At 42.9% G+C, this 16,874-nt stretch overlaps 1 protein-coding gene across 6 annotated transcripts in view; it reads left to right on the top strand.

The window, feature by feature from the left end:
* Positions 1-16,874, top strand: part of ARMC9 (armadillo repeat containing 9) — a 180,370-nt gene that overhangs the window by 15,881 nt on the left and 147,615 nt on the right. For all 6 annotated transcript variants that reach the window (XR_007718163.1, XM_050751095.1, XM_050751093.1 and 3 more), the window contains exons 4-7: positions 1,514-1,684; positions 3,312-3,467; positions 9,712-9,804; positions 14,005-14,029. Coding sequence is in view for 5 of the 6 variants with exons in the window: in XM_050751095.1 (XP_050607052.1) it covers positions 1,514-1,684; positions 3,312-3,467; positions 9,712-9,804; positions 14,005-14,029 (445 nt within the window). In the remaining variant the exon portion in view is untranslated. The remainder of the gene's footprint in view (positions 1-1,513; positions 1,685-3,311; positions 3,468-9,711; positions 9,805-14,004; positions 14,030-16,874) is intronic.

Here is a 16,874-nt window from a genome sequence, read left to right as displayed (position 1 = left end):
CTCTGGAGTAGCTGGGATTACAGGCATGTACCACCACGCCTGGCTAGTTTTTGTATTTTTAGTAGAGACGGGGTTTCACCATGTTGGTTAGGCTGAACTCCTGACCTCATGATCCACGCGCCTTGGTCTCCCAAAGTGCTGGGATTACAGGTGTGAGCCACTGCACCCATGAACTCATTTTTAGAAGTATAAAAGAACAAAGGCCAATAATGGTGGTAAGTAACAATGGTATTGGGTGGGGAAGTGGGGATTCTTTATTTATTTATTTTTTTGTTGAGACGGAGTCTTGCTCTGTCGCCCAGGCTGGAGTGCTGTGGCTGGATCTCAGCTCACTGCAAGCTCTGTCTCCCGGGTTTACGCCATTCTCCTGCCTCAGCCTCCCAAGTAGCTGGGACTACAGGCGCCCGCCACCTCGCCTGGCTAGTTTTTTGTATTTTTTTTAGTAGAGACAGGGTTTCACTGTGTTCGCCAGGATGGTCTCGATCTCCTGACCTTGTGATCCGCCCGTCTCGGCCTCCCAAAGTGCTGGGATTACAGGCTTGAGCCACCGCGCCCGGCCGGAAGTGGGGATTCTATAGAAAATCCAATCTCAGAAACACTGTTGCAGTTGAGCATAAAATGTAAGTCCAAATATCTTGGGCATTCGATACAAAAAGAACAGTAGCAGCTGCATTGTTTTAGACTCTTAGGAAGTTCTTTCACTTCTGCCTTTTACTTAAATCCACAAAATTATGCCACAGGTATTTGTGACAGGTGAATTATCTTCCTTGTGAGACAGGTGACGTGATAATTGCCACTTCCTTTCTCCAGAATTCTTTCAACTAGTGCATGCTAAATCATGACGCTGTCGTTGTCCCAGGTCAAACGGCACTGAGCTGGTGCTCCTTCCTCCACCTCCAGCCTTCTCTGTCGCTGCAGCTGCAGCTGGCAGGCATGGACAGTCACCTTATGGTATATTGGGGTCTTCCTTCAGCTCCATCTCAGCCTGGTGTGCTTCTAGCAGTGGGGCAAGTGGCAGTGCTATTGCCTAGGCCCAGGATTGACTGGGTCAGTGTGTGTGGGCTCCCGGCCACTCCAGGACGTGGAGCAATGCTGTCAGCAACCTTCCGTGCATGTGAGGTTTGTTCCTGGGAGGCCCGGCTAGACTCGGTCTGGATAGTTTTTGTCAGTTGCATGCTGTGGGTCCGCAGGTCCAAAGGGTGACTTCAGTGTATTTACGTGTCCGTGAGTTCTCTGGCCCCAAGTCTTTGTTCTATGCCTGATTCTTTCTGTTTCAAAGACCTTAAATGTTTTGTGTGTTCTTCATAGTGCCCAGATTAGATATTGCAAAGGTGTGGGAAACCAGGATTGGTCTGCAGGAATCGCAGGCTCAGAGCTTGAATCCTGTGGGATCTCTGTTTTTCTATCCTTTACCTCTGAAAAGGAGTATGTGGGAAATCCGTGGTGTTGTGAGTTGTGAGAATTTTGGGTGTTGAAATTTACAACGAGGTGTAGTCTGATGTCTTCTCCACAGAAGGATCTTGTTGCTGCATTTGACGACGGAGACCAGAAGGTATTCTTCAGTCTGTGGGAGGAGCACATTCCCAGTTCCGTCCGAGATGGGGACTCCTTTGCCCAGAAGCTGGAATTCTATCTCCACATCCATTTTGCCATCTATCTTCTGAAGCACTCTGTGGGGAGACCGGTGGGTTTACCTGGTGTTGCGGGTAGGTCTGAATGGTGTGTTAAGGAACAGTGTTTGCTGTCATTGTCCACATGGGTGTGGATTTTATATGTGGCTGTTTTGTTATATTGCTTACAAGGTACAGGCATCCTCTGTCCTGAGGAGTGATTTTCTACCATATTCCCAGCAGCTTATATTCTAATTTTTATGGAGATTTAATAATTTCTGTAATCAAAGCTATATTGTTTTCCTAAATACCTCAAGTTTTTGAAACCTCATCAAAATTAAGTTTATTTGGCAATTTCGTCTGTAGACATGTATGTCTAAGAGAATCCATATTTCAGCTGCATATTAGACCCTATATTAGAACATAAAATTATTTACATATTTATTGTAGAGAAAGGGTCTTGCTATGTTGCCCAGGCTGGTCTTGAACTCCTGGGCTCAAACAGTCCTCTTACCTTGGCCTCCCAAAGTGCTGGGATTACAGGCATGAGCCACTGTGTCTGGCCAGAACACACATTTAAACTTAAGTCGTGGAAAAGGGTACGTCTCTTTGTGGAAAGTCCTTTTGAGTGATAGGTTGAATTTAGCGTCTGCAGTCCTTTCCCAGATGGGGCTGGAGATGGGAAGAGAGGAGAGGGCTGAAGTGTCAAGCTGCTGGGGTGGCTGAGCTTCGATGACAGAAGGGCAACAGAGGCGAGCTGGCATTTGACCCCATGCATTAATTACTGCCCTGTGGACCAATGTGAACGCATGAGAATGTCAGAACACCAAAGGTGGGGACAGTGGTGGAGGGAGCAGCGGGACCGTACATTGTAGTAGTTGTTGGAAGGCTGTTCCTCAGGTTATTACTCTTCCAGGGAAGATCACAGGAGATTTTCATTTTCTGTTTGTATTTCTGTTTCTTTTACCTCTGGGGGTCAAAAGAGGGCCTCCTAGTATAGGTCAACTGAGATGTGTTTGTAAGAACAGGTTAGTCTGTGTACGAGACTGTGAAGGCCATGATTGGTAGAGCCAGTGTGGGAGCAAAGCCCCACATTCACCAACTCTGGTTTTCTCATTGAGGGCCAAGAGGAGGTAGAACCCTGAGAGGGGAACTAACTTGCCTGGGATACACATGGAATAGTGACACGGAGCGAGCCCAGGCCTTAGCACAAGAAAGGAAAGGAGCGAGATGGAAGCTTCTGTTTCCAAACACCATAAAGAAATGCCTGTTAACCTTTAGAAACCGCTCCTGCTGGAGGCATGGGAATGCAGACAGATACTTATTTATATCTGAAAAGTAGAAGCCATGTGTCTGTCTAATAATGAGGAAACTAGTTAAATAAATGTGATAGACAAGATGAGGTTTTGTCCTGCCATTGAAAATGTTTATGAAGAATTTTAAGGATGTGAGAAAATGGCAATAATAAAGTTAAAAAGCAGCATATTGAACTGTATATACAGTTCTCTGATCTTCCTAAGTTTCATTAAGGGGGAAATTTAGGGTGGATGGTAGAATTCTAGAGACAACGCACCTGCCAGGCTAGATAGGGGATGCCAGCGACATGACTGGGACAGAAGGAGCCTCAGAGAGAGGATAGGGTGAGCAGATGGACTGGGCATTGAGCTGGAGACCTCAAACAAATGCTTTCCCTTCCTCCAGGACAAAGAGGAGCTGGATGAAAAGATTTCTTACTTCAAAACCTACCTGGAGACCAAAGGGGCAGCCTTGAGCCAGACCACAGAGTTTCTTCCTTTCTATGCCCTTCCTTTTGTTCCCAACCCTATGGTGCACCCGTCATTTAAAGAACTCTTCCAGGCAAGTGCCAGCTTTTAACTCTTGTGTCAGGTCCTGGGTGACATTGTGGTTTTATCTTCTATAAGCTGGGGGTTTCTGAATGATGCTTTAAAAAACTAAAATTTGCTTCTGTTATTATTTTTAGTTATAGCCATAATTTTTTAGTCAGTCTTCTATTAGATGGTTAGTTAGGTTTGGTTTTTGCCATCCTGTACTAGCAGTGGTTTGCGACTTGTACATACATTAAATCTGGAAGAGTTACAGTAATTAACACTTTGTAATAGCAAAAACTAGGAACAACCCAATTGTACACCAACAGGAGCATGCATAAATACATTGTGTTATATTCACACAATGGAATATTATACATCAATGAGAATGAATGAACTAAATCACACAATGATGAAATCTTAAGCTGGATACAAGAGAGGACAAGCTATGTGATTCCCTTTACATATACATCAAAGCAAACAAAAGTAGTTTTTAGGCATATGTGTACCAGTGTTAAAATGTTACAGAAAGTTGGCCGGGCACGGTGGCTTACACCTGTAATCCCAGCACTTTGGGAGGCCGAGGTGGGTGGATCACTGGAGGCCAGGAGTTCGAGACCAGTCTGGCCAACATAGGGAGACCCCATCTCTACTAAAAGTACAAAAATTAACTGGGCGTGGTGGCATGCACCTGTAATTCCAGCTACTCAGGAGGCTGAGGCAGAAGAATTGTTCAAACCCGGGAGGTGAAGGTTGCAGTGAACCAAGAGTGCCACTGCACTCCATCCTGGGCAATAGAGCAAGACCTTGTCTCAAAAAAAAAAATTACAGCAAGCAAGGATTCTCACCTGCTCGAATGGCAACTTTAAACTTTTTACATTCTCACACATAGAATTGACTTTTTAGGATGTATAGTTCCATGAATTTTAACACGAGTATGTTTTGTTTGTTTAATTGGTTTTTTTTTGAGATAGTCTCGCTCTGTTGCCCAGGCTGGAGTATAGTGTCGCAATCTCGGCTCACTGCAACCTCTGTCTCCCGGGTTCAAGCGATTCTCTTGCCTCAGCCTCCTGAGTAGCTGGGGCTACAGGTGCGCACCACCACGGCTGGCTAATTGTTGTATTTTTAGTAGGGATGGGGTTTCACCATGTTGGCCAGGATGGTCTTGAACTCCTGACCTCAGGTGATCCACTTGCCTTGGCCTCCCAAAGTGCTAGGATTACAGGCGTGAGCCACTGCGCCTGGCCTTGTTTGTTTGTGTTTTGGAGACAGAGTCTCATTCTGTCACCCAGGTCACTCTGTCACTCAACAGCAACTGATGCAATTCTTCCAAATCCCAGTACATTTCAGCATCCCGTTCAGTTATAATTCTGTAAAACAACTTTCATCCCTCCTGAATAGTAACTGCTAAACTGAAGGCTACTTAGTTGACTGCTTTCATTAAAGCAGGCCTTTTGTAGAGTAGCCCAAGTTGAAATTTTTGCTGTTTTTTCTTGATCATTCTAGATTTACCTACTTCCTCTCCCAGAAAGTTGAAGAAATAAACATTAAGAAGGTGGTTAAATTTGGAAGGGTTCAGATGTCTTGGAGGATTAAAACAAAGAAAATAATAAAAATAAATTTAAAAAAATTAAAAATTAAATTTAAAGATTTTTTTTTTTTTTTTTTTTTTTTTTTTTTTGAGACGGAGTCTCGCTCTGTAGCCCGGGCTGGAGTGCAGTGGCCGGATCTCAGCTCACTGCAAGCTCCGTCTCCCAGGTTTACGCCATTCTCCTGCCTCAGCCTCCCGAGTAGCTGGGACTACAGGCGCCCGCCACCTCGCCCAGCTAGTTTTTTGTATTTTTTAGTAGAGACGGGGTTTCACCGTGTTAGCCAGGATGGTCTCGATCTCCTGACCTCGTGATCCGCCCGTCTCGGCCTCCCAAAGTGCTGGGATTACAGGCTTGAGCCACCGCGCCCGGCCTTAAATTTAAAGATTTCTAAAAATAAATAATCTTGGAAGGGGATGGTAGATTTTCTCACAGTGAGACTTCCGTTCCTGAGTATTCTGTTCATGACTATTCTGGCATAGCAGCATGGATAAAGCTTGGATCCAGGTGGCAGCAGAGCTGGCAGAATCAGGGATGGGGCCTAGCAGAGGCTGCAGCTGGCAGCTTGACTCACTCAGGTTTGGTGTTCCAAGATGGAGTTCAGCTTCTGGTGGTTTAAGGAATTTAATGACCATCTGTATTCGTGGAGATTGATTTTATTCCATTTTTTTCTTTTGTTAGCCTACATATGTTCTTTTAATGGTAACATAGATATTTTTAGTATGTATACATAATAAAGTCAATTTTTTTTTTTTTTTTGAGATGGAGTTTCACTCTTGTCGCCCGAGCTAGAGTGTAATGGCTCGATCTTGGCTCACTGCAACCTCCACCTCCTGGGTTCAAGCGATTCTCCTGCCTCAGGCTCCCGAGTAGCTGGGATTATAGGCACGTGCCATCATGCCTGGCTAATTTTTGTATTTTTAGTAGAGACGGGGTTTCACCATGTTGACCAGGCTGGTCTCGAACTCCTGACCTCAGATGATCCGCCTGCCTCAGCCTCTTAAAGTGCTAGGATTACATGTATAAGCCACCACGCCCAGCCATAAAGTCTAAATTTAATCTTTATTTTCTTCCAGAACATTCAGGGAACTCAGAATGCATTAACTTCATTCATCCCCTTTGCAATTTATGTGCTTTTTTTTTTTTTCTGCCAAGTATCTTAGTTATATATTTTAAATGTACAAATTAGGAAGTTTTACTATTTTATGCAATCAGTGTGTGTAGATTTTCCCTTATAGCTACTAGTATTTTTGTTCATCATTCCATCTTGTGTCAATGACCTTCCATCTGGGAGAGTTGTCTCCTCTCACTTAAGTACATGTCTTTAAAACCCCCTTTCCTTGAAGATCTCTTCTTTCAGTTCTTGTTTGACTGCAGTGTCTTTATTGCTTTCTCAGGTAGGATTTAGAATACTAGGTTTACAGTTATTTTCTCTTAGTACATTGACGATACAAAGCTTAGCTAGATTGCACCATCTCCTAGCTCGCATTGCTGCTGTTTTGAAGTTGGCTGTCAGTCTAATTGCTGTTCCTTTGTAGGTGATCCATCTCTTTTCTCTGGCCTCTGGGATTGTATCATTTCCCTACAGTGTTTCTAGGGATAGATTTCTATTTTTACTTGGGATTTGTTGGGTTTCCTGGATGTGAAGTTTTGTGTCTTTCAACAACTCTGAAAAATGCTCAATTTGTATCTCTGTATATTACCATTCTCTTTATTATCTCCTAGATATCTGACTAAATGTATATGAGACTTATTATATTCTCCATGTCTTTTTTATTTAAAAAATTATAAAATACACATAACATAAAATTTACCATTTTGACTTTTTTTTTTTTTTTAAAAGAGATGGAGTCTCTTAAAACTCTATCCCTCAGGCTGAAGTGCATGATTATAGCTCGCTACAGCCTTGACCTCCTTGGCTCAAGTGATCCTCCCACTTCAACCTCCCGAGTAGCTAGACTATAGGCATGCACTGCCACCATTTTGACCATTTTCGAGGGTTCAGCTGAGTGGTGCTAAGAACGTGCACATCATTGTGCTCGCCATACATTTTAATATCTTATATTTTCCTTCTCTTAATCTCCCTGGCTGTATTCTGGGTGATCTCTTCACATCTGCCTTCCAGTTCACAAACTCACCCTCCAGCTATGTTTAGTCCGTTCTTTAACCTTTTCATTGAATTTGTAATTTCAGTTAACTCTTTATTAGAAGTTTTTTGTTGTTGTTGTTTATTCAAATTTGCTGGGACATTTTTATAGTCTCTCATTCCTTCCTCTCTTTTATTTCTTTAACGTATTAAAAATTTAGGCCAGGTGGTGGCTCACGCCTCTAATCCTAGAACTTTGGGAGGCCAAGGTGGGCGGATCACCTGAGGTCAGGAGTTCCAGACTAGCCTGGCCAACATGGTGAAACCCCGTCTCTACTAAAAATACAAAAATTAGCCAGGCATGGTAGCTAATGCCTGTTATCCCAGCTACGCCGGAGGCTGAGGCAGGAGAATCTCTTGAACTCGGGAGGCAGAGGTTGGGGTGAGCCAAGATTGTGCCACTGCGCTCCAGCCTGGGTGAGAGAGCAAGACTCGGTCTCAAAAAAAAACTCCTTGGCTTCCTTGCTCTAATTTTCCTTCTAATTTTCCTCCTATCTCTGACCATCTCTTCATTTAACAAACTGAGCCACCACGCCCAGCTCGGAAATGTTCTTCTTCTCAGAGTTGAAAGCACAGAAAAAGTAAGAATGGTCAAGAAAAAATATAAGTGACTCATGTCCAGAGAGGCTTTATTTCAGTCTCATCCCTGTCATTACCAGAGCATCATAAAGTAAGTAATTACATTGAAAACACATATTTGTTGGTTATACAAAATAGTAGTCAACAACAGAGCAATCTAACTGGAAGTCTGCATGTCCCAAGCATTTCGTTTTGTTTTTTGAGATGTAGCAGTCCTTTCCTGAGATTCTTCTCTGTGTGGTTGAGCATAGACTACCTTGAGTTGTAGCACTCGGGTGATTTCCCTAGGGCTGCCCTAACAAAGTACCACAGGCCAGATGCCTTGAGACAGCAGACATTCATTGTCTTACAGTTCTGGAGGCTACAAATCTGAAATCAAGGTGTTGGCCGGGCTATGCTGTCCCTGAATCCTAGGGGAGGATCCCTCCTTTCCCCTCCCAGCTTCTGGTAGCCCCAGGGGTTCTGTGACTGTGGCAGCATCATTCCAGTCTCTGTCTCCATCATCATGTGGCGGTCTTCCTTCTGTGTCTGTGTCTAAATTTTCTTCTTCTTGTAGGACACCAGTCATATTGGATTAAGGACCCACCCTACTCCAGTGTGACCTTTATCTTAACTTTAATTACATCGGCAATGACCCCATTCCCAACGACCTCATGTTCTGAGGTACCAGGGGTTAGGAATTCAGCATGTATTTTGAGGGAACACAGTTCAATCCATAATGACACACATGTTATAAACAAAGTTATCATGCAGTATAAGGGAATTACACAATTTTTTAAAAATATAAGAACTCTGTGATTGGGCATGGTGGCTCTTGCCTGTAATCCCAGCACTTTGGAAGCCTAAGGCAGGTGGATAACTTGAGGTCAGGAGTTCGAGACCAGCCTGGCCAACATGGTGAAACCCCGTCTCTACCAAAAAAAAAAATACAAAAATTAGCCAGGCTTGGTGACGCTCGCCTGTAATCCCTGCTACTCAGGAGGCTGAGGCAGGAGAGTCGCTTGAACCTTGAGCCACTGCACTCCAGCGTGGGTGACATAGCAAGACTCTGTCTCAAAAAAGAAAAAAAAAAAAGAACTTTCTGCTCATCTGGCAGTATTTTTTCCAGAAATCAGATGACATACTGGCTAGAATGATTGGGTGGGGGTGGGAGGCGTGGAGGAGGTTACAGAGCTGGAGAGGCAGACAGTGGAGAAGGATGGAAAGGTCCAAGGGCCATGGGGCAGCATCCAAAAGGATGGTGGGTATGCATTTTTAGTGGCTTAGCTGCCTTTTTTGTGGAACTTCTTGGTTTGGGTAGAAGATATTTCTGTATAAAGAGTGTAAGAAAAATTGTCCTGAGACAAAGATAGTTACTTGTTATGTTTTTTTCTTATTTAAGTCATTAATTTTTTCTTCTTAATAAGCATTATTTGAGATAAATAATTTATTTTTAAAGGATAAATCATGTTAAGACTATATCATAATTCTTGACATGATGGGGTATTTGTGGCAGAAAATAGCTTCTGTCCTTTTTTCTTATCTAGATGAGGCTTGTGGAAATGAGTCCCTTTCTTGGGGAAAGTCTCAGTAACTTAGTGATAATTGTTTATGTTATGCCTCCCAGTGCTGTGCGTGCCTAGACTGTACTGAACTATTTTTGGTATGCAGCCTAATAAGGTTCCTTGTCACGATTGTGTTTAAATCACGTGAAATATTCAAATCATGTTCAGGGTTATTTTTTCCCTGTTTATGAAAGAACTCTATTTTTTCTTCCTACTGTGGACACTTGAATCTTCTATAAATGAGTTGGTCAGATGTCCTAAACCTGTTTTTCACAGCCTCACATCACTGGCAAGACATTTTGCTTTTGGTTTCAATCACTGTGCAGGGTTTTTTGGCCTAATGACCTCAACTTGATGATACTGTTGGTACTTAGTAATCTAATGTTTGTGTTTTTGTTCCCTTGTTTTTTTCTTTAGGATTCCTGGACTCCAGAGTTAAAGTTGAAGTTGGAAAAGTTTCTAGCTTTAATATTTAAAGCCAGCAACACGCCAAAGCTTTTAACAATATATGTATCCTTTTGAAGCAAATAGAGACCACCTATGGTTTTAGAGCAGATTTTATTTAGAGTAGCACACTGGCTTAGGTTGCCTCATTAAATAGGGATAATTAATAGTGTTGCTTTCATATTTACAAGATCAAAGAATCATTAGTGGCAGGGCCTATAGAGATCAACTTCTCTATCATTAGGTCTCTGAGACTTTCTTTTTGGCGAGGTCTTATTTTGATGTCATGTGGCTAGAAGCTGTCTTGGTAGAAAAGAAAGTTTGTCTTCTTGTAAAAGAACTCCTTGGGATAATTGTCCATTTGCAAAATATCACTTAACCACTTTTAAGGCCTTCAGGCCATGGCATATGGATCAGGTAACAATCTAACTTGTCATTCAAATTGGGATTTCTTTTTAAATAACTTTATTGAGGTGTAAAATCTACCCATGGTAGGTGTACAATTTAATGCTTTTTGGCAAATGTACAGAGCTGTGCAGTATCACCACAGTCCAGTTCAAACTGGGACACTTTTGAGAGTAAAATGGGGCACTAACTGGACAAAGTGCCAGGGTGACAGGTGTAAATAGAGCCCGTTTCAGGAAGAGCAGAACATGAGGTCACCCAACCCATGGAAGACTTGTTTCCCAAAGGTTATTAGTCTCTAAAGACAAGTGTCTCCTTTTATTCGGAAGAAAAATGTATCCAAAGTTATTTCATAACAAGAATATAATGTTTTGAATCATAAAATTGGTGGTTGTTTTGTTTTATTTCATGAAAAATATAGGCTACTTTGCCACATAATACCTTCTGCTTTGTTTCTAACTCCAAAGCATTTGACTTTCTTGACCTAATTGAGGTTTTTTTGTCACTAGGATTCTATGCTGCTTTTCTTCTTGAGCTTCCTAAGCCTTCCCTGTTGCCCGTCTTCAGATTCCTTAGCCTGGCCTGAGCCAAACAGACTGATCTACAGCTCTCCTCTCTGCCTTTGTATCCTTAAGGCTTTTGTTTAAATTCTTCTCTTTACCTACATACCATGATGTTGGCGTATCCAATCCTTTTTCTTCCTAGAGTTTCATATACAGTGGTTTTCAATGAAACTAGAACTTTTTCAATTTGACTTATAATTATTTGAACATGCTTTTAAAAAGTGTTTCTCGGCTTAATTTTTTTTTTTTTTTTGGATACTGCTCCTCTTGGAGCAGGGCTACCCCATAGGCAGTGTGCCCAGAGTAGCTCAGCTTAATAATTATGGGTGCCAATATGTTAAGAATCTAATCAAAATGATTTACATGGTAAATCATATTAGTTATATTAATAATATATCAGTATATTCAAAACAGTAGCTTACTGGGCCCTGTGACTCACGCCTACAATCCCAGCACTTTGGGAGGCTAAGGCGGGAGGATCACTTGAGCCCAGGAGTTTGAGCCCAGCGTAGGCAGCATGGCGAAATCCCATCTCTGCAAAAAGTACAAAAAGTTAGCTGAGCCTGGTAGCGTCCACATGACTGTGGTCCCAGCTATTTGGGGGAGACTGAAGTGGGCAAATCACCTGAGCCCGGGAAGTTGAGGCTGCATTGAGCTGTGATCGTGCCATTGAACTTCAGCCTGGGCAACATAGTGACACCCTGTCTCAAAAAAATAAGAATAAAAAAAAATCATAGTACCTATTTTATAGGAAGATTATGAAGATTGAGTTAATACATATAACTTGTATGAAACAGTCCAGTATATAGTAAGTGCTTGATAACTGTTAGCTATTGGCATTAGAGTTTTTAAGTACTTGTCACCTTTCATCCTGTTCTACATGCTTTGATGCATATGCTGAAATATAGCAGGTCACTATAAATAACATTCTAATATTTTCCTTGTTACATGAAAATATTTGCAGTTCAGTTCAATACATTAAGCTTCTGCTATGAGTCAAATATTGCTCTAGGATTTAGGGATATAAAGAAAAGGCCAAGGTGTAATTCTCTTAGCCAAATTGGAGCTTTGGACAATAAAATGGAGTCTGTGAGGCAAACACAGGAGGGATGGGAATTACAGGTAGAGGAAACAGCCTGTGCAAAGGCACTGAGACAGTGCCTGGGAAACTATAATAATTTAATATTGCTGGAGCAGAGTATTGACGTAGGCAAACTCAGAGACTAGGCAAGGCCTAGGTCATAAAGGTTTATGCAAAGTCCTATAAGGAATAAGGAGCCTTTGAAGCATTTTAAGCAGGAGAATAGTTGTGTTGCAAAAAATCACTTTTTACTTCCTGATTATAAAATCAACTGTATTACTTATACAAAGTTTGGAAAGTACAGAAATGTATTTGATACAGACATACCCCCAAATTGTAATAAATGTAGGTAAATGTATGTGTGCGTATATTTCTATGTATTTTTATCAAAGGAAGAGAACATCGTCCCATATCATTAAATAGCCTTCAAAAGCAGGTTGAGTTCCCTCAGAGGTTTAAACAGAGTTACCACATGACCCAGGAATTGGAGTCCTAGCTATATACCCAAGAGAAATGAAAACATACATATGTCCACACAACAATGTGTACACAAATGTTCATAGTAACATTCATAATAACCAAAAAATGCAAACAACCCAAATGTCTATCGTCTTATGAATGGATAAACAAACAGTGGTGTTACCCAAATGATGGAATATCATTTGATATTATCCAGCTGTAAAAAGGAATGAAGCACTGATTCATGCTGTAACATGAATGATCCTTGAAAGTGTTATGCTCACTGAAAGAAGCCAGTGGCAGGGACCAGGTATTATATGACTCTATTCATAACATGTCCAAGAGAGGCAAATCTGGAAAGACAGAAAGTAAATCAGTGGTTGCCAGGGGCTGGGGAGAGCAGGGAAAATGGGAGTAACTGCCAGTGAGTACAGGGTTTCTTTTGGAGGATGATGAAAATGTTCCAAAATTGATTGTAGTGATGGTTGCACAACTCTGAAAACACTGAAAACCACTGAAATGTACACTTTATTTATTTATTTATTTGTTTATTTATTGAGTCAGAGTTTTGCTCTTGTCCCCCAGGCTGGAGTGAAATGGCACGATCTCGGCTCACTGCAAACTCCACCTCCTGGGTTCAAGTGATTCTCCTGCCTCAGCCTCCCAAGTAACTGGGATTACAGGCACCTGCCACCACACCTGGCTAATTTTTGCATTTTTTCTTTTTTTGAGACGGAGTCTCACTCTGTAGCCCAGGCTGTAGTGCAGTGGCACGATATCCACTCATTACAAGCTTCGCCTCCCAGGTTCACGCCATTCTCCTGCCTCAGCCTCCTGAGTAGCTGGGGCGACAGGCTCCTGCCACCACGCCTGGCTAATTTTTTTTTTTTTTTTCCCAGTGCAGATGGGTTTTCGCCATGTTAGCCAGGATGGTCTCAGTCTCCTGACCTTGTGATCCATCAGCCTCAGCCTCCCAAAGTGTTGGGATTACAGGCGTGAGCCACTGTGCCCGGCTAATTTTTTGTATTTTTGTAGAGACGGGGTTTCACCATGTTAGCCAGGATGGTCTCAATCTCCTGACCTGGTAATCCACCCGCCTCGGCCTCCCAAAGTGCTGGGATTACAGGCGTGAGCCACCACGCCTGGCCTGAAAGGTACACTTTAAATAGGTGAATTGTACAGTATGTGAATAAAGCTGTTACCAAAAAATTGAGGAAAAGTTTAAGACAAATTAAGGGAAAAGAAACATGTTAAGTAACTGCCTTCAGTCATGCAGCCAGACATGTGGGAGCTGAGATTTGAACCCAGGCAGTCTGGCTCCAGTGTCCGTGGTCTTAGCAACACTGTGCTATGCTGTTTTCACCTCAATATCAGTTTCCTTAGGATCAAGCTTTCAATTGAAGTTAGAGTTGAAGTATGTATAAAATCACATTTCCATTTTTAGTAGAATGGCTTGGTAGCAGTCGGGAAGGCCTTTGGAAGGGGATAGGAAGGGGATAGGAGGCTTTTGAAATAGTGCAAGACTTGAATTCAGACAGTGATAATTGAGATGGGGAGAAGAGGACTTGTTTGGGAGTGAGTCCGGTGAGTATGGAGAAGTTGCTTAGCTATTTATAGCAACAGGTGGAGCTGGCCCTCCCGGCCCGAGAACTCTGTTTCACCATGCTGAGGTGCTTTCTCACATTGGCCACAGGAAGTCCGATACCCCAAGTACTGTTCCCTGAATGCCTGTTTTCCTGAACTTCTTTTTCATCCCAGAAGGAGAATGGACAAAGTAACAAAGGTAAATCATCTAGATTTAAATTTGTCTAAAAACAACTTTACCAGTTCAGGTTTTAAGTAGTAAAATCGGTGCAAAGATGGAGAGAATTCATGATTTTGGCTTTAAGAGTTTAAATATTTATGAAAGGCTTTGCAGTCATATTGATCTGCAGTTCCTTGAGGCCCATTTTCAGGAGGTCCAGTATTGTTATCTTCGCCTTATATATCAGATAGCTAAGCCTTGCGGAAATGAAGAGAATCCAATAATGTCCCAAAGGGAAGTAACTGCAACAGCAACACATTTTCCCTAGAAGGCATAGGGCGGCATGGATAAGGAGAGAATTCTTTTAATTTAATTAATGTTAATTATTTTAATATGTTTAACTTTTACCTTGAACTAGTCAACTGGGGTCTTTGAAGACATATGGAGTGCCCATTCTTACCAAGCATTTTCCATTCCAAAGTAGGAATTCCAGCCTTCAGTTTGTAGCAGAAAGTGTTATTTTTCCATGGTCAGTCATTTTTACCAGAACTATTCACTTTTGAGTAAGGTGAGAAAAAGTATAGTTAATATGAAGTTGGTGGCCACAGCTGGGGCACTGTGCCTCAATTTTGCCTTTGATACTACATTTTGAAAGCTGCTTAAATGATGATGCTGGGAAGGGCCTGTGATGGCGTGTCATCCTTCTGGTGAATGTTGATGGCATAACCCTCAGTTCCCAGCAGGTGGAGTGTGACTACAGGAGATCTTGTTCCATGCACCAGCACATTTGCCCTTTCAAAGCAGAGTCATGTCAGAGAGGATTTCAGAACTTCCTGCCATTGCTTTTTCCTGTTTCTTTTTAGGGAATGAAACTCTTTTAAAGAAAGGAAGCATTAATTAGTAAATTATTTAGCTCTTTGCTCACCAGGGAGTCGGCAGTTGAGCAGTGGGGTTTATCAACCTCAGGGAGAGCTTGGGTTTGGGTTTGTCACTCAAGATGGCTTTGGCAGCATCAGCCTTTGAGAAGGCTTTGGATGCTTGGTTTCGCTCTTGGTAGCCTCAGGCATCCCCAGCTCAGCCATTCTAAGTGTGCTACTGGTTCTGCCAGCCATGCTGACCCTTCTGTCCCTCAGAGGGGACAGGCCCTGCTGACCCTTCATGGAGGAGCAGGGCAACAGATGTGGCCCTACAGGATCAACCTAGACTGCTCCAAGGGTCACAGGAGCACCCTGAGTCTTGGCGCTCCCCAAGGTTGCCCTGTCCCCAGCACAGTATGTGGAGGAAGAGTCCCAGTCTGCATCCTCAGCCCTGCAGGCCGCTCTCTCAGTTCTAACCTGGGCCCAGGCCTTGGCCAGGGTGCATTGCGGGCCAGTTTGCTCACATCCAACACAGCTAGTATCTTCAACTGGGCTGGGAATTTGGATCTCGCCCTGCAGCTCCTGGAAATGCACCTCAGCCTACTGTTCCATTACTGCCTGACAGACCATCCCGACTTGGTGGCACAAAACAACGCCATTCACTTACGATGGTGGTGATGAGCCTGCATGTCTGGGAGCTGTGGGCTCAGTGAAGCTGTTCTCCCTCAGCATGTCTGTCCTGTGCAGGTGGAGCGGGGTGGGGCCAACTCCAGGCACTCACACGCAGAGTGGTGGTCGGTGCTGGCTGTCACCTGGGGTCTCAGCAGGGGCCCTTGACGAGAACACCTCTGTGGCCTTTCCTTGTGGCCTGGGCTTCCTCCAGGCATGTTGCCTGGGTTCCAAGGATGAATGTCCCCAGAGAGAGCCAGGAGGAAGCTGTATCACTTTTTCTAACCCAGCCTCTGAAGGAAGTCAGTCATTTCTACTGCATTCTGTTTCATGCAAGTGAATTACTTAGGGCCCCTCACCTTCAGAGAAAGATTACATTCCTCTTCTTGATGGGAAGGAGGTTGTGTCAAAGACTGCAGGCATTTTAAAACCGCCACCACACTCTGCATCCCTGGACCCTAGAGAACCGCCTTAGTTGTTAGTTGAATCTGCCAGGTCGCTGTTCTGAACTAGCCTTTGGACTCCGAGGTGGGGGGGGCGGGAAGGTGGTGAGAGACTCTCCCTGGTTCCTGAGTTTCTGCCGCTCGTGTGCCGCTAGCATACACTGCATTTTTGAGCACAGCTTTTTTCTGGGAGCATTATGTCCATCTGATAAGTGGCCCAGTTTTGCAGATCAAATAAACATGGGAAGGGGAATGCAAATAAAAGAGCTGTGTTTCTCTACAGGTTTTTAATGTTGGAATTTCAGTAAGGAGACCAGTTTTTAAGCCTTCTTTAGGGTTGATTTTAACTGAGTTTTCTGGAAGCCAAGCAGAATGGCTGTGGATTTGAGTCTCACAAGCAAAGTGCGTCTGTGGCGGAGTGAACTCTGTAATGCGGTGTTGCTATGGAGACTGGAGATTCGTATTTGGGGCCCAGGCATGAGAGTCATTTGTCACCCCCTTGTCTCTTCATCCTGCGGCTAAGGCTGCAGTAACCAAAGGCACAGACATGCCCCCAGTTTAATTTAATTCTAGACTCAGGCATTGTTTTAAATGAAGTGGTTACGTGATATCATTGTTCTGTGTATCTTGATAGGAAGTTTTCATGCCTAAAGTGAGATTGCCATAAGCTTTTAAAGAAGGAAAGAAAGGTACTTGCAGCAGAAACTTCTCTCAAAAGGAATTACGTTTGAAATGTTGTATGGAATAAAAACAGGTTGACTATATAGTAACATCGGATTATTATTTTTACCTAGTCACTTAAAAAGGATACAGAAATAGTATCTTTTGGCATTTCTAGCATGAATTGATTCAACCCTTTCAGAAAATGAGCAGTTGATCATTTTTCTGGAGTTTGGAGCCCTAAACAGTATTTTA

Source organism: Macaca thibetana, chromosome 12, assembly GCF_024542745.1.
Source record: "Macaca thibetana thibetana isolate TM-01 chromosome 12, ASM2454274v1, whole genome shotgun sequence".
In the NCBI taxonomy this organism is placed as follows: domain Eukaryota; kingdom Metazoa; phylum Chordata; class Mammalia; order Primates; family Cercopithecidae; genus Macaca; species Macaca thibetana.
Note: the sequence above shows the minus strand (reverse complement) of the source record. Positions and strands in the feature narration are given on the sequence as shown.